Here is a 23,674-nt window from a genome sequence, read left to right as displayed (position 1 = left end):
ATTAAAGGGTTTTTGAAGAGTAAAGTTGGAGGTCTTTTTTAAAAAATATATATTTATGTATATACATATATAATTAGTATCTTGTTATCTACTCGTCAGAGGCAGGGTCAGTTTGAGGAAATTACAACACAGAGGGGCGGAGAGATGCGAGTCGACTCTTCGGCATTTTCTCAGACGGTTGAGCTCACAATGACTGAGTCCGTCCAAGCAACATGACCCACTTTGGATATTTGATATGGATATTCTTCTCCGCGTGGGGTAGTTCTTTCTTTCCCCCCTCCATATATCTCGCTTTCTATTTTCTTTTTACTTTTTTTTCACTTTATTTGATGGCTCTTTGCGATATTCCTATTTGCAGGGAGTGTGTGGACTCTACCTCATGTGATGAAATATCAAACAGTGACACCTCAGAAGCTGAGGAATCCTTCTCACATCACTAATGCTGCAACCCATCAGGTAAATCACTCACTCACTCTCACACACACACACACACACACACGCACACACACACTCACTCTACAGCACAACCTCATTTTAACCTCTGAAACAACCACTTATGTACATGCAATATTGTGTGTTGTGTAGAAGTACCCTGATGTACTGCAGTACTCTGTGATGATTGCAGGACAAAATTGCACACTGCACCTGGAAAGAAATAAGTAAGAGAGGTTTATATTTATCCACTTGAGCGCACGTTTGTGTACATATTTACACTTGCTGATGTTTTAACCAACTTGATCATTTCAGGGAGCTTATCGGAAAAACCTTCTCTGTGACACATTATTCCGAGCAAGGCACGCAACTAACAGCAACTCCTGCTCTTGAGGTATATGTTGTTTTATGAGGCATGTGTGGATAGAATTTGGAGTGTATGTTTTTAAAATACACCATAAAGGAAAGAAATATATTAGTGCAGGGCAAGGGGGAGGAAACTTTTTCTTTTCAGGGGCCATTTCACTTTTTCAGTTATTGAGTCACAGCCTACTAAATTTCTGAAAAATATAATATAATAATGATCAAATAAAGCCTTATTATTATATCCTGCACATATTACAAATTAAATATTAAGTCAATTAAATTTCCCTTTGGGGCAACCAAAAAAGTTCAAGGACTAGCAAATGTGTGGCATTATGCCGACAGGAAGTACACTTGCATTGAAGAAAGTAAGTATTGATAAGAACACCCATATGGGTTTTACTTTGTATGAAATGATTGCCAAAGTTGGAATCAAGCATTGTCCGAAATGTCTGGATAAGGCATTTAGATGACTAAAGGGTCTCTAATCCAGAAGTTCTCAATCGGTCTCCCTTTGGGACCCACATTTTCCCATGGCCCCATTTAAGTTGTGACCCACTTTTATAGACGTCAGACAAGGGAAATAACTTTTTTTGTGTGTGTGTCTACATTGCATATGCTCTGCGATTGGAAAAAACATCTGCGATAGGGTCCTGCTCACTCAAAATGTACGGATGGCTGAGAATGACTGGTCTAATCTAACCCTGGATCGCTTAATTACTAATTTGACAGTGCGTCCAAATACTTTGTGTTCATATCAGCCTTTTCAACACAGGAGATTGTTGCATGTATTAATCAAGTACAGGATATCCTGTGGCATCATACCCATACATTTTGTACTTTTCTCAAATTTGCTTCATATCCACCCAGTCTACGATTTGACGTGTGAGCTGGGCACATTGATTTCTTAATGACAGTTCCTTCCTCTAATGCTGACAGCTCATACAGGAAGTTGTTTAGTAATGCTAATGTATGTTCTTGATTTCTCATCTGACCGTGACTCATAAAGTGCAACACATCAAACTTGGCCTAATTTTATGCTGTCATTATGGTATGTGTGTTCAAATCTGTCTGTTCCTGACATATTCAGAATCACTGCTACTACCACGGACACGTCGTGGGTGTGGTCGACTCCTCCGCCAGCATGGAGCTGTGTTCAGGATTAAAGTAAGGTGTTTTTTGTTGTTGTTTTTTTCCCCACACTCCCCCTCATGTAAATGTGATTCCAAACAGGTTATTGTTGCCAATGCTTGGCATTCAAAATTCACTTAAAGCCATTATAGTTTGAGACTGCCCATTATGACTCATGTCCAGCATGTTAAATACAGACTCCACTGCAGCCGTTTCCTCCATTAGAATTAATAAGATTGAGTATGACTGTGTCTGAGATCCAGATGTCTGTTATATATTACATATTTTCTACTAACAAGACTTACAAAAGGACTTCAGTTTGACCTTAGGGCAATGCTTGTCTCTGCTCCTTCTCTGAAGTTCCTGTTTTTCCCTGCAGGGGGTTTGTGCGCGTCCAAGATCAGACATACCTGATAGAACCCCTGGCTTCTCAGCGGGCTGAAGTTCACAGTGATGAGGGTCTTCACGCAGTTTACAACTACAAACACCTGAGAAGGAAGAGGAGCTCCTGTTCCCATGGAAACACAACCATGTACTATGATCATGGCGCTCGTCCATCTGGACTGTTCCAGCTCAGCAGTCTGGTAAAGACACACGCAGCATTTGGGTTATGAAGCAAAATCCAGCCGTTTTTTTCAAATCCATCTCAGGGGCGGCCATTTTACCACTTGCTGTAGACTGAAGATGACATCAATGTTGCTCAGGGCTCAGGCAACGACCAATCACAGCTTACCTGTTTTCTGAAGCTCCGCTGTGATTAGTCGTTACCTGACACCTGAGCAACATGGATGTCATTTTCAGTCGACAGCAAGTGACAAAATGGCCGCCCCCTGAGATGGATAAAAACGGCTGGATTTTGCTGCTGAACTCATATTCCAGTAACGCAATATTAACCAGAATACCATATTTAAACTAGTGGGGCTGCATAGAATATAATGTCAAGAAAATGTTTGGGTTAACTTCCCTTTTAAAATGGAACCCAGGGGCAGCAGATACAATGAAAACAGCAGAGGCCCCAAAATCGAACCCTGTGGAACACCATACGTTCCGTTATACATTTGAATTCATATTGCACATATTCATCCGTCCACTTTCTTTTATTGCTCAACATAGTATAAAGGGATTACAATAATAAAGAAATCGCACAATGTACCATCACAACAGCCACAAGTCGACTAAGCCAATTAATGAAGCGTGATCATCTGCAGCCATTAATGGCCTATCATAACAAATCATTTGAGTCGGGTGTGTGTCTTGACTTCTGCCGAACTCTTGAGACTGACTCACCAAACCCCCGGGGTTCGATCGAACCCAGGTTAAAAACAACTGCCTTAATGACACTGCCAATCAAAAGTAAGCATTATTACACTATCTTTATAAAGGGTGAAATACAGTAGATGGTTCATTTCCTGTATTGGATCTCATTAGATTGTGTAGGTGCACCTAAAAAAAAAAAAACTGTCCTTACAGCCATCATACATAAAAGTGCTGGAATCACATTAGCTTCAATAAGGCATCTACTGTATGTGAACTACACGTCTCAAAGCCCATCAAAAATATTGTTGAGTGCTACTGATTTGCTTCAAAACTTCAATTCCAAACGTCCAACTGTATATCCTTAATGAATGTACTTGTAAAAAAAAAAAATCACTTATAAAATGTCTAACTTCCTCAGAGAAGCAGAGGCCAAACTAAAGACGGTGGAAGAAAACCCAGAACAGTAGAGCTCGCTGTGGTGGTCGACAACACAGAGGTTTGATTCTTCTTCTCATATCAGTAATACATTTTGATCTAATCAACAATACACATTCCCCTATCAGGAATCGTACTAATGTACAGTAAATGTTTTCCTTTCAGTACAAGAGGTTTGGTAATAAAAGGACAGTGGAGGCCAGAGTGCTTGAAATAGCAAACAACGTTGACAGGGTAGGTGTCTCTTACACAAACAGAAACAGTCAGTACTGTGAAATAGTTGAATTCTGAAATTCACACAACTCTCAATGTGGTCTGGGAATATTTCCTGTGCATGCACAACATTTCCTTTGCGTCTGGATAGAAGAATTGAAGAAAAAGTCAACTGATACGGTCTGTTCCCTACAAGTGATTAAAAGGAGAAGTTCTCTCACTTCAACTGTGAATCTTAACACCTAAGCGGAGGAGTTTCACACATATCACACTTTGTCCGTTTGCATATTCTTTAAGAATTGGGCCAATGACTCATCAGACAGTAGACCCAACAGTGGTGGTCTGTGACCGTATTATAGAGCCAGTATATCCTTGCTCATGTCTGACTTGCTTTTTGAACTTCTCCACATACTGCATTAAGTCATCCGTTCCTTTGAATGTGCTTAAGTGCGTTCTGCTGTTGTCTTCCAGCTGTACCGTCCTGTGGGTGTCCGTGTCATGTTGGTAGGTCTCGATATCTGGTCGTACAAAGATCAAATCGAGGTCAGCTCCAATCCCGAGCAAACGCTCAGTCGCTTTCTCGAGTGGCGCCAGCGCAACCTCCTGCCGAGGATGAAGCATGACAACGCACAATTCATCACGTAGGACTCAGACGTCGTTTTTGGCACACATAAAGAGGCTTTCATCTGCTCTGACTAGCATGTGAAAAATGTTCTCTTTTTATTGTTCAGCGGTTTCGATTTCGAAGGCACCACGGTCGGTCTGGCCAACACAAACGCAATGTGCACCTCAAGCTCGGGAGCGGTCAATGAGGTGGGTGCTTTCTATTGTTTCATATAATTATCCATAATCATCATAAGACCTTTATAAACTGTCAGTTGTGAAAAGTTGGGCTTTGGGCAAAATGTTGTCAATTTAGGAATTGGACAAATTAACAATCAAGTAATAAATAAATGATTGATTATTGTTATATCAATTTTAGGGATGTTTGATATAATTTTTTCCAGACTCTTACCAGTACTCAACTCATGATTAGTCACCAATACCGATATCAACTACAGATACTTCTAGTACTTTTTATACATAAAATTTCCCCAAAAAACGATGACATACTTTTAGAGAAAGACCTTTATATCTCAAAATAGATGTTTTCCCTAAAAAATCACAAATTTAATGACAATGTTGTATTCTTCTAATTACTAATTTCTAGTTCCTGATCATAAAATGTCTATAAGAGTGTGGCCTGGTATCAGAACACAGCCATCACTAATCAATACACTGTACAGTGTTCCCTCACTTTTCGCAGATGATATGTTCCATGCCCGCCCGCGATAGGTGATTAAAAAAATATATATATTTCTTTGTCATTAAAAAAGATTCGGATGGATAATTACTCATTTGATTTATGCTTAAAGGAAAAGTATTATTACTAAAAACAGTAATGCTGTAAGTTTCTTTTTATGATACGTTATGCATTAGTGTGAATTTTCATCGAAATATTGTTATGAATAATTGATACACTTTTGTTTGCATTGGTACTATAGTGTATGTAGCGATTGACTTATAATGTTATGGACCCAAATAAAAATCCATAATAAGTGAACCGCGAACTAGCAAGGGACCACTGTATATGTTTATTAAGGATGTGTGAGTACTGATACCCGGCCCTATTGCAAAGTTTTGGTACCCGTGACGGCGGCCAATAACGCTTATGGCCATTTCACAACCAGGAACTAATGTATCTGCCATTGGGTTTTTGGGGGGCTGGGTGGATTTTATTTATCAAAAGTACTAGTGGTATCAGTACTTAGTATCGGTAAATAAAAAAATGACTTATATAGTGGTGTTATCTACACCATATAATCCTTGAGGACTACTCGAGTTGAGTACTCGTATTGTTCTGGAAAAAAAAAAGGATATCAAACATCCCTATGTTTTTACATATATTATCGCTATGGTGACCACAATAGAGCAATGGTTAGCATGTCACGGCTTACAGTTCTAAATCTCAGCTGCAAATTGCCTTCTACTATGGAGTTTACGTTTTCTCCAGGAACATTCCAAAAACATGCAAATTAGGTTGAGTGAAGACTAATTGTCCATAGATGTGAATATGAGTGGAATGGTTGTCTGTCTATATGTGCCCAAAGTCAGATATGGTAGAGCCCAACTCACACATTATACACAATTTGTATACAACACATCTCTAACTGTGCACACAGGATCATAACAATAACGCAATTGGAGTGTCCTCCACTATTGCCCACGAAATGGGTCACAACCTGGGCTTGTCTCATGATACCGAAAACTGTATCTGTGGTTCTTTGACGTCAAAAAAAGGCTGCATTATGGCAGAGAGTGTTGGGTAAGTTAAGCTCCGGCTAAGCCTGATCTAACTACTGCGTTCTCAAACACAAAGCAAACGTCAGGGCTTCTTGAATGTTCCTCTAGTAACGTGCCTCCAGAGATGTTCAGCAGCTGCAGCCTGCAGCAGCTCAACAGGTTCCTGGAGGAGATCAACCCAGCTTGCCTGTTGGAAACCCCCTCTACTGGCCGCATTTACGGTGGACCAGTGTGCGGCAATGCCTTCCTGGAACCCGGAGAGGAGTGTGACTGTGGTAGTGTAAAGGTACACGGCGCTCACACAAACATTTACATGACCAAAGCTCAATAATGAAGGCTGGATTGTAACATTATGCCCGCTCCCAAGGAATGCAAGAATCCCTGTTGCAACGCTACAAACTGCAAACTTAGCGCAGGAGCCCAGTGTGCTGAGGGTGAATGCTGCCACAACTGTCAAGTTCGTAATATACGCTCTCCACATGATACTCAATGTGCTACTATGTGGCTGTGACAATTTGCAGGATCGTCGCTTGTGTGTGATTAATTGCATTTGTGTTCCATCACCATTTGCAGCTGAAAGCGTCAGGCAGCGTCTGTCGGCTAAAGACAGGAAACTGTGACTTGGCAGAGCACTGCACTGGACTGTCCGCCTCCTGTCCTCACGACGCCTACGCTCAGAACGGCCTACCGTGCAACCGTGGGAAAGGATACTGCTATAACGGACAGTGTCCGTCGCGGCAGCAGCACTGCAAGAGACTGTGGGGACCAGGTACTAAAATTATTTTTGTCTATTTCAGTGGTCTACAACCTGCAGCTCTGAAACCACATGTGTCTCTTTATTCCCACTCCTGTGGCTCCTTAAAAAAATAAAAAATAAAAAATTAAAGGAAAAATTTACTTTTTTTTAAACATATTTAAAAAAAAAAAAAGATAAAATATTCTTTAATTGAATTAATGAACTGGATTAAAAAAAAGAAGAAGAATATTTAAAAAATCTCAAATTCCAAATTTGTAAGTTGTCAGAAAATGAGAGACGAAAGGTAGATGTTTTTTTTTTAAAAATACATAATCATGATGAAAAAGTGATGATAAAATGAAATAAAAGGAAAAGCATCAAATTACTATATAATGTGCGCAAAATTGCTAAAACAAAAAAAAAAGGTCTGAAAATTTATTTTTAAAAAAGGCAGAAAATAAAATGTTCAAAAAGTAACCATAAAATGTCCAAAAACAAAACAAGAAAGGCAAAAAAATACCATAAAATGTCTAGTATTGCCAAGTCAGAAAACTCATTGGGGGAAAAAAAACAGAAAAGAAAACTTTAAAAAGTAGCTAGAAACTATCTAAAAACAAAAGAAGAAATCCTCAAAATTACCATAAAATGTCCACAAAATTGACAGAAATGTCAGAAAATTGGTAACAAAAAAGTCCAAAAATAGCCATAAAATTTCACCCAAAAAAAGGAAGAAAAGAGGCAGAAAATTAGTATAATATATTTATAGAATTGCCAAAAATGTCAGAAATTTGACAAAAAGCCAGAAGTCTAAAAATGTATGAAAAACTAAGTCTGAACAAGTGCACACACAAAGAGGCTCAGGGTGTAGAGACGGTTGTTTAGTAACCAGAAGGTCAACTGGTCCATCCCCGCTGTCCCCAAGTCATGTGTGATTGTGTCCTTGGGCAAGGCACTTCACACACATTGCCTCCACTCACACTGGTGTATGGAAGGTGCGAATGTTTGGTGATGGTCGGAGGGGCCGTAGGCGCACGCTGGCAGCCACGCTTCCGTCAGCCTGCCCCAGGGCAGCTGTGGCTACTTAAGTAGCTAACCACCACCACCACAGTGTGAGTGTGTGAGCGCATGAATAATGTATCCATTCCATTGTAAAGCCTCTTTGAGTGTCTAGAAAAGTGCTATATTAATCTGATGCATTATTATTAATTAAATAAAATCCAAAAATAGAAGACGAAAGGTAGAAGAAAATGAAACTCAAAAGTATTGACTGCTGCATATTTTCTGTTATGTTGCAGCTCATCACATTACCAACTACCAACACTAACACACTTCTGTATTTCGTTCATTATTATGTTCAAAGGTTTTGCGGTTCCAGACAGATTTATTTTTTATTTATTTATTTATTTATTTTTTAGAGCTAAAATGGCTTTTTTGACAGTGAAGGTTGCTGACCCCTGGTCTAAATCCTCATCCTCCTTTTGCTGGCTCTGTGTCCAACTAAAACTATGTTCAATATCCTTGCAGTCAATTGATCCAAAATGCGGAATGCACTTCCATTAGAGTCTATTGACAAAAAGTAGTTAAAACACATTATGGAGCCAGGCATTTCAGTCAGACTTGATTGTTTAGTTTATTTTGATTTAATTCGATTTATTTGTGTTTTTCCTGTATTAATGGTGAATTATATTTAAACCAAATGAAGCACTTTGTGAATCCTGTCTATTCTGAATGAGCTATATAAATAACATTTACTTACATACTTCCTAAAGAACTACAGTATTATCTTTATTCTGTAACAGAAATCAACTTGTGTCTTGTTTGTAGATGCCGAAGTCGCTGCTGATGCTTGTTTCTTCCAGCATGGAGGCTGCAGAAACAGCCTGTTTATGCGTAGATGCTCTGGCCAGTATGTTTTGACACATACTAGTACATCAGTGTTGCATTCTTGATCTTGTGATTAATTGCCTTGTGTTGTTTCGGTTGCAGAGAGCAATCATGCGGGACTCTCTTCTGCTCGGGAGGATGGGAGTTCCCAGTGACATCCAGGAAGTCCTTTTACAAAGTAGGAAATGAGGAATGTAACGAGGCGACCATGAACCCTGAAGACAACTACCCTGCAGACCTGGGCATGGTGCCCACTGGTACCAAGTGTGGCAACAATATGGTAAAGATTGTTGCTTTAGATTGTGGCTTCCTTAGACTACACGCGCTAAAATGTGTGTTGATCTTTTTTTAAGGTATGCTACAACCAAAAGTGTCAAGACATCAGAAATATAAGAGCATATGGAACCAATGACTGCTCCGCTAAATGCAACAACCATGGGGTGAAAATCTTCCCTCCATACAAACACGCTCTATATTTGAAGCATCCCAAACTGACTGAATTTATCTCCAACAGGTTTGTAACCATCAGAGCAAGTGTCACTGCGATCCTGGCTGGGCTCCACCTTTCTGTGATGTGCTGCAATCGGAAGTGCCCGAAGGTATTGTACACAATCATGTGTATAATAATTGTGTGGCTGCAGACAGTTACAGGATCAACTACATGAAACTTTCACTTTACACTCTATCATGCTCTTTGTCCAATGTAATCCATTGAGTTTGATTGGATTTGTATTTATTTATTTTGATTATTGTACACAACAGTAACAAATACAATATGGCACTCTAAAAACAGTTGGGTAAAAAATAACACAACTATGGGTCCAAAATGGACGATCCTCTAATTGGGTCGATTTGACCCAAGTTTGAGTCAAGAAATTGGTCTTTTAGTGTAAAACAACTCATAAATATTGGTCAGATCCTTTACTTGGGTCAAAAAATTGTGTCATTTTGTATAAAACAACCCATAAATTTGGGTCAAATTGACCCATAAAGTGGATCGGTCCATTTTAGATCCATAATTGGGTTACATTGACCCAAATGTTTTTAGCGTGTGAGACTCAAAACATACATTCCCCAATGTTTAATTTAAAGAAAGAAATGTGTTTAAATCTGTATTAGTAGTGTAAGAATACAATTCTTTTTTTTTTTTTTTTTGGCACTTTTAGTCCTCCACACTCATCAACTGTGGCGGGGCTAATTAAAGAACATACTGTATGTAGCATACTGTACGTTACACTAAAAGCAAGTCAAGATGCCCTGATGGTTTCTTTGTGTATGATAAGTAGTCAATTTAGTTTTAGTCAGATATTGAATTAGTTGGCCCAAACAAAATTCTAAGTGCAGTTTACGATGAGGAAACATTTTTATTAAGAACTTAGAGGTAAATAAATACATGTTGTTGTGTGTGAGGCAAATGATGGTCTCAAGGTTTGAGTGTCCAAGATCAAATGTTTAGTGTATTTTCTCAAATGCTGGACATCCCTCTAATAGACACTGTGCCCATTTGAATCATTAGGCGCATCAAAAAGCAAAACTTTCCCCCAAATAAAGTTGGAAAAAATACATGTGGTAACTTGAATGATCTCAAACACTACAGTATTTTCCAAACACAGAGATTAAATAGTTTGATTGAAATAGACACAGAAAGAGGAGCTGAGGAGTCAAAACAAAGGGAGGATATAAACAGTGTGGCTCCACTAGTATAATCATGAACTTCAACAATCACACAAACATCCAATGAATTGCACTGATATGATGGTCAGTGTACTGTACATACAGTACACAGTTGTAGATGAGCTTGATGAGAATGTGCATTACATGTGACTTTGCCTTGCTTTCTTACTTGGAATGTATTCCACATGGAGTCAGACAACTGAGCTCTTGTGATCAAATAAGGCACCAGTAGAAGTGATTTCACGGAATTTCCCTTCGTAGCCACAGTAATGATGTTAACTGACATTTACTGTCGCTCCCCTCAAGCAATGAATGGATATTGATCATGTGATGTGCGTGTTTACAGGCGGGGGCCTGGGGCTTATTGTGTCCCTGGCTGTAAGCTTGCTCATAGTTGCGGCCCTTCTCATCGGAGGTTTCATGTGCTGCAGACAGAAAATGCAACCTTCAAAGAGGTTTGACATTCAACTCACTTGACCTTGACAGATCAATGAGCCCTCGTGTTTTTTTTTTTTATCTTAATTGTTGTGTGTATTTTACAGATGCCTCCAATCTACCTCAGGACAGACGAATCCTTTATTTCCATCAGGCAATGCACGGGGCAGCCCTCATCTTCGCTCCACAACCATCAGCCAGCCAACGTTTGTGGAGTCTTCAGCCACGCGTGTGTGTAAACCGCTTTCCTTCTCCGCAATTGGACTGTCGAGTGCGACGTTGAAGCCCTACAGAACAGCTCCTGAGGTTCGTCGGTTAGATCGTGCAGCTATTGCCTCTTCAAAATGTTTTAAAAGCCAAAGACAACAAGGAATGTAAAAATTATACATATTTTGGGGATCCCAGACATAAGTCTTCATAATTGTCTCTGTAGCATTGCCCCCAAAGACCCATATTGTGTCTGGAACCTACAACTTTCCAGTGGCTAAGCCAAGTCTAAGTCAACTCCTTGCAGTCTGTCTAGCACTGATCATGCTTTTCTTTCCACTTCGTTGTGTCCTGCAGCCCCCCAGAAAGGAACCAACTGTACCTCAGCCATCAAAGATACAACAGGTAACGTGATCCAGACGTTAGTTCAAAACCCCCACGAGAGACACCCTTATCATCCTTAATGGTTGTTTCTTCTTAAGTCACGTAATGTTTTTGTTTTTTTTAGGGCTTAAGGCCTCTCTTGCAACCACCAGCAGTGCAGAACAAGCCTATCTACTCTGAGGTAATATACAGTTTAAAATGGAACGTGATTAAATTTATCAAATTGGCTAATCGTTTTAATCATGCATTCACTCGTTATGCTGTATACATTCACTCGTTATGCTGTATACAGTATATGGATAGACAGCATTGAAAGTGAAAGTTGCCACACACACAAAAATTGTTATTGTCCGTACATTGAGAACAGAGGAAGAAGTCTGGAAAGGAATGGGTGTTGAAACACCCGCAACCCACGCGGGTGCTACACCCCTGCTAATAACTCAGCTTTGTTATTAGCTTTGTTAAAGTGGAAGTCAACCTTAAACATTTCTTGAATGTGATCTCACTATTTTAAACATGACATTCTGATTAATGTTACATTTGTGGAATAACAGTTATGAAGCAAAATCCAGCCATTTTTATCCATCTCAGGGGGCGGCCATTTTGCCTCTTTGCTGTTGACTGAAAATGACATCAATGTTGCTCAGGCAACGACCAATCACAGCTCACCTGTTTTCTGAAGCTAAGCTGTGATTGGTTGTTACCTGAGGCCTGAGCAACATTGATGTCATCTTCAGTCGACAGCAAGTGGCAAAATGGCCGCCCCCTTAGATGGATCAAAACAACTGGATTTTACCATTTAACTCATATTTCACCAATTCAATATTAACCAGAATACCATATTTAGACCAGTGGGGCTGCATAGAAGATATTATTGTAAAAAAAAATGGGGGGTTGACTTTTTTTATTCGTAATTAATCTGTGAAATTCAGATATTTTTGTTCAGGGCTGGGAAAAAAAAGGCCCCTGCACCGTTCCTGTACTGTGAAAGGCGTGTCCTAAAACTTGGGTCTACATAACATGATTAGTCAGTCACATATTGATTTGTGTTTACTTCCAGGCTCGGCCACTACCTCCGTCCAGACCTCTCCCGCCGCTTACATCCAAACCAGTAAGTAAGCATTTAAATGTGCAGGTAGTCAATGTTTTTGTTCTTTTGATGTAATTATCTGCATTCTCACAGGTCACAAAGCCAAAACCCTTCACGCCTCCAGTGAAGCCAAAGCCCGCCGTCGTCCCTCCGCAGCTGCCTCACACTCAGCTGGTACAAATTGACACAGCGGTGCTTCCTTAAATCCGCCAGACTCTCATTGTTATTCCCGAGGATTGTGATTGTGAATTTTGGGCCATCATTCCAGCAAAGTGATTTAATGAACAAGCAGTGGCTTGGTATTAGTACCATATTTGAGTCACTTTCAAAAGTTGCTAAAGGTTTCCAAACAAATTTTAACTGGACCTAAATTTGTTCCGATACTTCTTGTCTTACTAAATCTAAAGAAGTGCTAAATTCATCTATGTTTAGACGTCTGAAGACATTTTATTGAAAGATGGTTATGCCGTGCACTTGCTGATGGTATTTTTTTGTGAAGCTTGCAGGGAGAGCTGCCCTGACTCCACTCAGCAGACCCAGATGACCGAGGGGAATCCTTCCGCTTCTGAGATCCTCAGACACTGATGCTCTTATCTCACCTACAAGGAATAAAAAAGGAGAAGGAAAAAAAAGCTCTCAAGAGACGGTGTGGGTTCATGCGAGGACGAGATCCAGCTGAAGGATCAACAACAAAAATAAGCGAAAGTGCTTTTTTTCTTCTTTTTTTACGCCATGAGGATTACCGCCGTCTGCCTTGCTTCTTTTATAAACTGTGATTGACAGCTCTAATGGCTGCGTAACCATGATGATGACGATGATTTGTTTGAAGGGAAACATCTCCTCCTCCTCTTCCTCTTCCTCGATCCTGAGATATGTGAAGACTTTATGATTGCACTGCTGATGCTGTAACTCTTTTCACATTGTTTTGGTACTAAGACAAGTTGAGGGATTTTAAAATGTGGCACCAATGTGGGCACTTTAAAGATTTTTGTATGATAAGGACAGGATGCAAATAATATGAATTTGCCTTGAATCCTTTTGTGGGACTGTATGAATGTATGAATTTGTGCTTGACGATTGTCTTTTTCTGATTTCAACACACATCAATTTTAACTTCTCAAGGATTTTTTTTAATTGTATGCACTATGCAGTAGTCATCACATTTCCCTTACAAAAGTAATAATAATTCATTCCTTACGACGAGGACTCAAATCTCAATTTGAGTTTCATTTATATTTATAAAGTACATCATGTGTGCATGCTTGTGTTTGAATAAAATTACAGACAACTTGATTTTTGCTTTGCACAATTATTTGAGGATGGTAGCCTATTAAATCACGTCATATTATATTCATCTGCGCAGCATAGCCTACCAGCATTTATTTGCATTTATCTATGATTGTCTGATTAATTTTTGCTGTTAGCATGAAAAAAAATCTTAATCGATAAACTACCGTTGAAAAGTTTGTGAGTCACTTCGAAATTTCTTTTTTGTTGTGATTTTTTTTTACCCTATTAACAATGTCTTGACTAATACTTGTGTTTCTGATTAATTTTAAACCATAAGGACATTTTATCAGTTGCAGTTTTTTGTTTTTGTTTTGTTTTTTTCCAACAAAAAATAACGGAAATAAGTCAAGGCCAAGGGGGTGAATAAAAATTGTTACTATCCATGTGAGCCCCAAACTTTATAGCATACTATAGTGTTTGAACATTGAACATACAATTTTAAAGTTTATTTTTTTGTATGTCAAACCATGCATAAAACACACTGTAAAATTACCCAAGGTAATACGTACATAACGAAATACTGTTTTAGCATTTAAAACTGCTCCTATTGGCGCCTTTTCCGCTCTTTATGTAACATGGCCCTTTACGCAGCGTTGCTTAGCAACCCTTTCAAACAACACAGCGAAATCGTCTGGCACTTGAAACGGTCAAAAGTGAATTCATAAAGTGTACGGAAACGCCAATAGCGAATGGAGCGAGAGCTAGACGAGGATGAGCTGCAGGATTTGTACGCGTGGATAGATAAAATTCGTCTTTCAAGACCTAAAAGAAACATCGCCAATGACTTCAGCGACGGAGGTACTTCAAGCTAGGCTAAAGCTAAAATTAGGACAACAATGAGCCACATCATTACGGGTACATGCACATCGAACATTCTGCTTTTAACTGTGTTTATTTTGGTTGATAATGACAGAGATAATCTTTGTTTATTGATGTGAAGGTGTGAAATCACCAAGTGGACTTGAGTTTTTAATAGCTATAGCTAAGGTGTACATAAATAATAACGTGGTCGGTTCCTCTACGTATTCTGAATTTATAGTATGTTTTAGTATTGTTTATTTTATTTTGTGGTTATAATTGTGTCTAAAGATGAATAGTATATGAAAAAAACACTTCTAGGCCATAAATATGCGCAAACTATTTTTGTGTTATTGGTAACCTCATGATGTCGTATGAGAAGATTTCACCAATGTGTTGTCTGTCTGCAGTGATGGCGGCTGAGGTTGTCAAACATTTCTTCCCAAAGATTATTGACTTGCACAACTACACTCCTGCCAGTTCCACTCAGCAAAAGCTCAGCAACTGGAACCTCCTTAACAGGCGAGAGACGCAACACATTGTCCATGCATTCATCCATCAAATTAAAAAAAAATATTCCAGGCAAACGTTCTCGCAGGCCGTACACAGCTAATAAAGTGAGTGGCCAGTGAATGTGTATCCCAAACACACTTGACTTGAAGCTTGCTGTGCTGTGTTTGTTTAGCTATGACTGAGGAACAAAATCACACAGCGTAAATATTTTTATACAATATCCTGTATCTCATAAGTAATAAGTATAATTGTAGTGATGTAAAATGGGCACAATGGGAATGCATTATGTCGATTGCCACCCTACCCACCACTCCCAGTGGAGACATCAACATATTCAGTGGCTGAACTTAGCTAAACTCTCTTCATCTGGCCGTGAGAACCAGTCCAAACACAGTCCCGAATCATTTAAATGGCGCATGGCCAACCCTGAGGATCCCTGTGGTGTTTATCATCACAACATGCAACGTCGGTACAAAACGCCTTCCATCTGCTGCTCCTGTCCTAATTGGAAACAGATGTGCGTGCGTTGTTGAGTGTCATTTTGCATACACAGGAAGGTGTTTTCCAAGCTGAACTTCCACGTGCCTGAGAAGTCGGTGAAGAAGATTGTACTGCGATCCTCGGGGGTGATCGAGAGTGTGCTGAGCGAACTCAAGGAGAAGATAGACCAGAAGTTGGACCAAAAGACACACACCATATCAGTATGTAAAGCCAGCCTGCATAGACAATTGTGATATGTCTGTTGGTAAATGTCTATTTTCAATGCAGGATTTGGAATACTATGACACCAGAAACCCAGAAAAAACTCTCACAGGTAACCACATCCTTGATTATTTTCCTCCAATAGAAATTGTGTAATCTACGATCCACCCGTTTTCTATAGCGTTTATCCTGATTAGGATTACAGGTGAGCCTATACCCAGCTGTCTTTGGGTGAGGGGCGGGGTGCACCGTAGATTGGTCCCCAGCCCAATCAATTGGCACATTTACAATAATGTAGACTACGTGTGGCCCTAACCAGCCCGTTTTCCATCTTTCACTCCTCCAACACACCTGAATCAAATGATCAGCTCATCAACCAGCTCTGCAGAAGGTCACCATCCTTTTTAAAACTAAATAAATGTGAAGAGCTACCAGTTGCAGACACACTTATGAATGAAAAAAATTGCTTAAATTATTTGGTGGTAAATCATCTCCTCACCATCGTGGCAGCCGCTAGATAGTCTCCACAAACGCTATTGTTTTGCCGCGCGCTACAAAAATGATCTTTGAATTTTTATTTTTGTATTCTTTTTTTACTCATTCGCTGCCATTGACAGCTATAGACGTCAAAAATTAATTTGAACAATTTCTATTTAGCATTTTTTTCCATTTTTGTTAACAAGAGTATAAAAACCTAGAATTTTTTTTGTACATTTAGAACAGATGTAAAATTTGTGATTAATCGTGAGTTAACTAGTGAAATCATGCGATGAATTACGATTACAAATTTTATCGCCTGATGCCCCTAATTTATGAAAACATTTTAATAATCTTTTTTTTAGAGAAAAAAGATTATTTAAAAAAAAATTGTAAATCGTAATTAATCGCATGACTTTACTAGTTAACTCACGATTAATCCCAATTTTTATATCTGTTCTAATACAATAAAAAAATCTAGGTTTTCAAACTCTTGTTAACAAAAGTGGGAAAAATGTTTTACTAATAGAAATAGTTCAAATGAATTTTTTACGTCTATAGCCGTCAATGGCAGTGAATGAGTACAAAAAAACAAAAAATGTATACTTAAAAAAAATGTTTTTACACCAATACACATGTGATTTAAAAAACATGAAAAAAGAAACTACATTTTGCAGTTTTGTTTTTTAGTAATAAAGAAATTCAATTGTGCTGCTATTTCTGATGCGCCTGCCTTGGCCACTGGTTGGCTGTAATGTATAATACATTCGTGCAGACAAACAAAGAAGAAGCCCGTGGGTATTGTTAAATTATCCATCTACGTGTTGTTACATCATTTGTGTAAAATATCCTTTGCTTGAAGGGTTGTGAAAAAAAAGAAGACTGTTAGCCGTTTTTTTTTAAATCGTGTCAGGCGATTTAAATTTGGGATGGTAATTAACTGCATGACTTCAATAGTCAAATCACTTTTTTTTAAACTAATAGAAATAGTTCAAATAAAAGTTGAACATCAATAGCCGTCAATGGCAGTGAATGAGTTTTAAGTTAGCAGAGGGTGTTCACAAAACTATGTTGTTTGTTTTCAATAGACAACATGCAATTCTCTTGGTTTTATGATAAATGCCAAGTGGGAGTGGCATTGAAGCCTCTTTTTGAAGAAGAAGAATTTGACACTATTTGCCAGTGTGATGCTTATTGTGAAAAAAAAGAAAGAAAGAAAATTGCATTTCACTACATTTTGATATCACTTTGAATCCGATGAATTGGTCATCCCTAAATATGACACATGCTAATTCTAGAGGATTTTCCCTGATCCTCTCTGCTACCCGCCCTGTAAGTGCATGTCATTCTATCGAGATCATAGTGACCACACACACACACACACACACACACACACACACATACACGATAAGCAAATGTCGCAACCTTTTGGGCGTCAGTCCCTGACACGGCTCTCCTCCAATTCTCACACCTCATCCGTCCCGCCAAATAACCTTATGAGCTGACCTCAGACCAGCTCCTCTTTCCTCACCTCACCTCCACCCGGCGTGCTATCACAGAAAGACACAGAGCACACATCCTTATATCAGCAGATGGCCTTATCACTGAGCAAAGATCAGCATGGCAGAACTTCAAGGCCTTCCCTTTCTTGTTCTGCTTCTCCTCATCACCCTCATCCTCCATCTTCCCCCCGGCCCATTGTTTGTGCTCAGGAGATTTACTGGACTTCTTACGGTGTCCAACAACAGCAAACTATTCACCTCTTAAGACGGGTCGACATGATTGTAGAGGGAGTGTCACACATTTTCTTCTCTTTGCTCCAGAGCTGAGTCAGAGTGAGGCCAGATATCTGTCTGAGATGGTACGCGTGGAGGCCAAACGGGATGACAAGTTAAAAATGGAGACGAGGTAACAAAATCAAGCTTCACGCGGATCACTGCCATCTACTAAATCAGGGGTGCTCAAGTTCGGTCCTCGAGAGCTCCTATCCAGCCTGTTTTCCATGTTTCCCTCCTGCAGCACAGCTGAATCTAATGATCAGCTAATCAGCAAGCTTTGCAGAAGCCTGATAAGAACCCTCATCATAAATCAGGTGTGTTAGTGGAGAGAAACATGGAAAACAGGCTGGATAGGGGCTCTCGAGGACTGAACTTGAGCACCCCTGTACTAAATGAACAGAGAAATAAGTGGAATCTTTTAGGGGGGAACAGCCTGGTTGCATAAATATGCACACCCTTCAGGTCAAACAATGCTATTTGTAAAATTTCCATCTAGGAAAGACAGAAGAATATAGCAGATTGCTGTCACATGCATGACACAGCCAGTACTTGCCAGAAATTACTGCATTTTTTCTGCTGAACATTTCCAAAAAGATTTCCTTTTATTTTCCTATAGAATTACAGTTCCCTTTCTAGTTGGAAAAAATATTTATCTTTGTGTCATTTTTTAATGCCCAAAACCTGCAATTTTAACAAGGTGTGTGCACTTTTTGTATATGCACTTTAAATAAAGGTTTTGTTATGTTTTTTTTTTTTTTTTTTTAATGTTGCAGCAAACTACAGCACGCAGCTCAGTTTTACGCCAACTTGGACCCAGCTGTGCGCCAAATTCTAAAGGAAAAAGAGCATGCGGCAATGGCTTTGCAGGAAACAGTGGAGGTACATACACACACACACACACACCAATCTGTCAAACACATCGCTTGACTTGTCTTCCTATTTTCATTCTCTGCTGGGGAAAAAGCAAGTCATAAAGACATTTTGCAGGTGTGTACGCATATATAACACAAGCTGTGTCAGCAGTGGTCAGTGAGTCAGTTTCACCTCAGCGGATATTTTACTGCTCAATGTGTGACAACATCTGCATGTGAGGCAAGAGGCTACTTGCAACACTTCCTCTTTTTTCATCACGCTCCGCTGGGCTTTTGAGTCATGAGTCAATACACTGCCTGTTGTTTTCCCATCTATGTGTTGACGTGTGTGCGTAGATCCTGGAAATGAAGGTGAGCAAGTTGGAGCGCCTGGTGCAGCTCAAGGACATGCGGATAGACGAACTGAGGCACAATCTGGAGATGTGTACCTGTCTGAAAGGAAAAGAGACCGATTCCAAAACCAGCAGTATTTAAGCGATTAAAAATAGTTTGGCTCTCTTGAGAAGTCAACCCCAAAATATTTTTCTTTACAGTTATATGTGGCATCTAAACATGATATTCTGGTTAATATTTTATCCATCTTAGGGGTTTTGTCCAATATTTGCCCACCTGTTTTCCGAAGCTGAGTTGTGATTGGTCGTTACCTAGCTGTGATGTCATTTTCAATCAGTGGCAAGTGGCAAAATGGCCGCCCTCTGAGGTGGATTTTGCTGCTTAACTGACATATTCCAAAAAAGGCAATATTAATCGCAATGCCGTGTTTAGACTGGTGAGGCACATACAACATTTTGTCATTTTCGGGTTAACTTCCTCCTCAATTGCGCACTTTGAATTATTTGCTTAGCTTTGATTTATCCCTTACAAAAAAAGAAGCAAGGTTCACGTGTATTTCACAGCTAGCTAACGTTAGCTGTTGACTTGGCTGAACGTTGATACGATATGTACAAATATAGTATCTGATTTAGAGCTGTCAAACAATTACATTGTTTAATCAGATTAATCACATCTTAAAATTTCGATTAATCACGATTAATCTCTTGATTAAAAAAGCCTTTTTATCAATATTTTTGCCCGCCAAATTTAAAGACCACCTGTTATGTGTTATTTTTTTTCAACAATTAATGTTATGAGGACGTCTTCAAAAAATGTATCCACTGCACACACTCCTCCTCCTCTTTTTCTAATCAGTTAATTACTTGCAAAATGTATCGCAATAGTTTGACATGAACAAATTTTCTGAATCATTTATTAAATTCTTTACTTTAATTCATGTAGTTATGTTTACTGCTCAAGCACAACCTGTGCTACATTTAATGTAACCATCCACTGTCATCTTAAGAATCATCTGTGGTCAAAATTAATAGTGTGATTAATCTGCGTTAATACATGATTAATGCGACAATTTTTTGTGATTAATTGATCAGTTAACGCCTTAACTTTGACAGCACTAATCTGATTATTATATCTTTTTTAAAACAAGAAGAAGCAAATGTTCGATTGCCTACTCAATTCTCACAAGAACATAAGTTTAATCATTCTAAGTTAATAGAATTACTGTTAGCTTATATATTTTTTGCAATTGCAAATTAAAATATACTGCAAAGGGTCCTTCTTTATAGTCATACTTCTAGTTAGAATATTGTTCCAGCAATCAGACCCAAAAATTTAAGAATAATTAAGAACAAATATGCCGGTAGTCAAACTCTATAGATAATTTATGTGGAATGCATACATGCCTTATTTATCCATAAAATAGTGAAAATTATTTATTTTGTGTTGAAAATAATAGGGATTTTTAATTTTTGTAAGGGATGGCTTTGAAATACTGTACACCAGCAACTTTATTTATTGTACATGTTTATTTTAAGTTAGTGTCAAGTGAGGGAGATTTACTGTTTATTTATTTGCCTTGTGATTTGCGCATACTGTATTGAGTTGATGTTTTTGTTTATTAATAATGAGGTTCTGTTCTGGTGAACCGTTAATGTGTAAACCTTTGTACAGCTTTTAACGTCTGACCACCCAATACTCAATAAATTGTCTAACCACTTTATTTTCCCAGTGTGACATTTTGAATGATAAATAGGTCTCTTGAGAAATGAGCTGCGAACACAATGACATGCAGTGTTAGGTTTACTCGCAAGCACAAGTCTAAAAGCACAACCTATTTTGAAATCAATTCAGTGTGACTTTTGTTTAAAGATAGCACCTTTTTCCCCAACGTTGACGGTTAAGATGTGGCTGACGAGAAAGAATAAGTAGCTGCTGATTCAGCATCCCGGCCTCTAATGATAAAGCATTAGGTCATGTTAGAAAGCTGACACAAGTAGGTCAATTTTAGAACAGGATAGCTTGAGGACAAAAATGTACTCAAGACTAAACCATAAAAACAAGCTCCATCATTATAACATTTCACGAGTAAAATAACATCTCAGCTAACATTTTCTCAAGATATTGTTGCCAAGCAAAATTTGTTCTGCCCATTAAGAGACACAACTGAACAGAAGTCACCTACTATGCTGTTTCTTTGGCAAGTGGAAGTGCTGCCTCCATGAGTGAAAATGCAATCAATGTTGCCTTAATAGAGGCAGGCGAACATTCACTTTACAGTTCGCATTTGCTTCTGTGGGAAGGAACAAATTAAACTTAGGTTAAAGCACCAATGTTCTTTAAAAAATGCTCTAAGTAGCAAGTTTAAAGTCTAAATAAAATAAAAATAGGTTGAATGTAGCTTTTGATTTTTATTGTTGAATGGCAAAGAGCTAAATAAGGAGCAGAAAACAGTGAAAGTGCAGTAAAAAAGAAAGAAAGAAAAAAAAATACTCCGAAAGGTAATGTTTTTAGCATGAGTGTGAAGCTCCAGCACACAGGATTGGAATGTAAGAGAGAACAAGCGGAGCACAGAATCTGTGCCACAGAAGATGGCTGATGATGATTGAGTGAATCACCCTATCACTCTTCTGTTTAATAAGGATCATTCCAGATTTTTACACCAGCAGCCACGCCCTATCGTTGGTGGGCTTCAGCAGACATGACATGACTTGACCTGACTTCCTGACAGCACCAGACCACCCATTTAAGTCAGCACTGGACACAGTAAACATTAATATTAGCATGAGCAAGGTTTATTTATCTTGCTCATATGTTATACATCGGGATCAGATCCTATCTTTAAAAAATAGTAATAAAAAATACAGTATGCAATAGTCCTGACCAGAGCATAAGAGGGCCTCGTGAGTGGACTCACGGGCACCAAATCAGTGACAAAACAATGGCGCTGCTTGTGAAGGAAATCCCCTGCATAGGGTCCTTTACTTTAGCTCTTGCTGGAACCCCATAGACAGACTCGCCCAAGTGGGGCCCCCCTCTAGCAGGTTTGTTGGTTTAAAACAGTCATTTCTTATTTCTCATTTCGAAATTATTTATTAAAAGATATATTTGCTTATCCGTCAACCTGTTTTTTATTTGGACGCCTCATATGGTCCTTGTTGGTGTCTAGCAACGCCCTGTGTGGCGACAAGATGCATTAAATATACCTAATAAGTGACCTTTTGGCTGCTGGCTTCAAAATGAATAAGAGGAAACCGTGCCTCACATGCTTACACATGTTGAGTGTTTCCTGCTTGAACAGCTGAGTTTACCCTCCTTCGGGATCACGGAACTCTTGATGATTTTACGTTGTGCTCATGACACAGGAGTGCGTGACACATTGTGTATGTTGGTCCAGTCATCCACACGTGGCCACAAACAACTGCCACGTGTGAGAAACCCAGAATTTAAGTCTATTGTTATGGCTGCTGAAATATGTATTATTTATGTGGGCTTTTAACTATAGCTGGGTATTTATGGTGTTAGTGCGCCCCTTGTTGGAAGCTATGGAAACTACACTTCCGTAGCCTTTCAATGTGAAGGAAATAATGACCATCCCTACAATATTTGAAGGGGTTTTGTCCAATTTGATATTGAAGTATTTGTCAGCATCATATCTGTCCATACATTTTACATGTTGTGAAATATTGTAACTAGTTAGCGCTTCTGCCTTACAGTTGAGAGATTCTGGGTTCAAACGTCGATAAATTTTCAGGGTTCTAAAGATGCTTTTACATTGGTTGAATCAGTGGTTCCCAACCTTTATTGAACTGAGGTCTTTTTTTCCCATATAGTTCAATGAACTCTACAGGGAAAAAAATACATAATATTTAAAACAAACAAAACAAAACTCACTATTAGTTTAATAAACACATGACTGCAGCTGAATAGTTGTCCCAAGGAGAACACTTGTCTTCTTTTTTTTTCTTCAAACAACACTTACACTGTATTTTCATTGATTTAACACCCGTTATCAGGGTACTCTTGTTACAGTGTGGTATAGCAGAATTTCCCCATCCTTCACTTGTTAAAACTACAGGTACTCTAATTTGTAACTTCTAAGAGTTCTATTGTAAAAAAATCTAAATATGCAATGCACATTGTGAATGTATGGCCAATTCAAACGTAAATATTTTACATATAAACCAAAAATAATTTTCTCTTACAATATATATTTGTCAAAGCAATAAATATATCAGTGTGCATAATTGTACTTGTTTTGTAAACGCCTCGGACTGTTTCACACTTATTTTCCACATCAGTAGAAATGTTCACTTTAGTAAGATACAAA

At 38.7% G+C, this 23,674-nt stretch overlaps 2 protein-coding genes across 7 annotated transcripts; both read left to right on the top strand.

Moving 5' to 3' along the window:
* Window positions 1-146: 146 nt before the first annotated feature.
* Window positions 147-13,877, top strand: adam8a (ADAM metallopeptidase domain 8a). The gene is made up of 25 exons (XM_077582657.1): window positions 147-258; window positions 359-456; window positions 586-659; window positions 748-826; window positions 1,886-1,962; window positions 2,306-2,510; window positions 3,602-3,679; window positions 3,784-3,852; window positions 4,303-4,472; window positions 4,563-4,644; window positions 6,054-6,196; window positions 6,283-6,460; window positions 6,542-6,631; window positions 6,748-6,943; window positions 8,735-8,816; window positions 8,897-9,074; window positions 9,148-9,234; window positions 9,309-9,393; window positions 10,815-10,923; window positions 11,011-11,209; window positions 11,468-11,515; window positions 11,619-11,675; window positions 12,555-12,605; window positions 12,678-12,758; window positions 13,084-13,877. Exons 1-25 carry the CDS (start codon window positions 213-215, stop codon window positions 13,126-13,128), a joined length of 2,607 nt encoding a protein of 868 aa, XP_077438783.1. The 5' UTR covers window positions 147-212; the 3' UTR covers window positions 13,129-13,877.
* Window positions 13,878-14,486: 609 nt separating this feature from the next.
* On the top strand, window positions 14,487-21,067 carry spef1 (sperm flagellar 1). 6 transcript variants are annotated; one of them, XR_013296279.1, is made up of 8 exons: window positions 14,487-14,672; window positions 15,083-15,194; window positions 15,739-15,886; window positions 15,954-15,999; window positions 18,188-18,272; window positions 18,916-19,021; window positions 19,107-19,234; window positions 19,351-19,472. XR_013296279.1 is itself a non-coding variant. In XM_077582661.1 (8 exons), the coding sequence occupies exons 1-8, from the start codon at window positions 14,564-14,566 to the stop codon at window positions 19,361-19,363; spliced, it is 642 nt and encodes a 213-aa protein (XP_077438787.1). In that variant the 5' UTR covers window positions 14,487-14,563; the 3' UTR covers window positions 19,364-19,502. The 6 variants fall into 6 exon arrangements, 4 of the variants coding, with proteins under 4 accessions (XP_077438787.1, XP_077438784.1, XP_077438785.1 ...); XM_077582661.1 differs by having other exon boundaries at window positions 19,107-19,129; window positions 19,351-19,502; XR_013296280.1 differs by having other exon boundaries at window positions 18,916-19,129; window positions 19,351-19,478.
* Window positions 21,068-23,674: the final 2,607 nt, after the last annotated feature.

Source organism: Vanacampus margaritifer, chromosome 12 (genome assembly GCF_051991255.1).
Source record: "Vanacampus margaritifer isolate UIUO_Vmar chromosome 12, RoL_Vmar_1.0, whole genome shotgun sequence".
NCBI lineage: Eukaryota > Metazoa > Chordata > Actinopteri > Syngnathiformes > Syngnathidae > Vanacampus > Vanacampus margaritifer.
The sequence above is the reverse complement of the archived record's forward strand: the minus strand, read 5'-3'. Positions and strand labels throughout refer to the sequence as shown.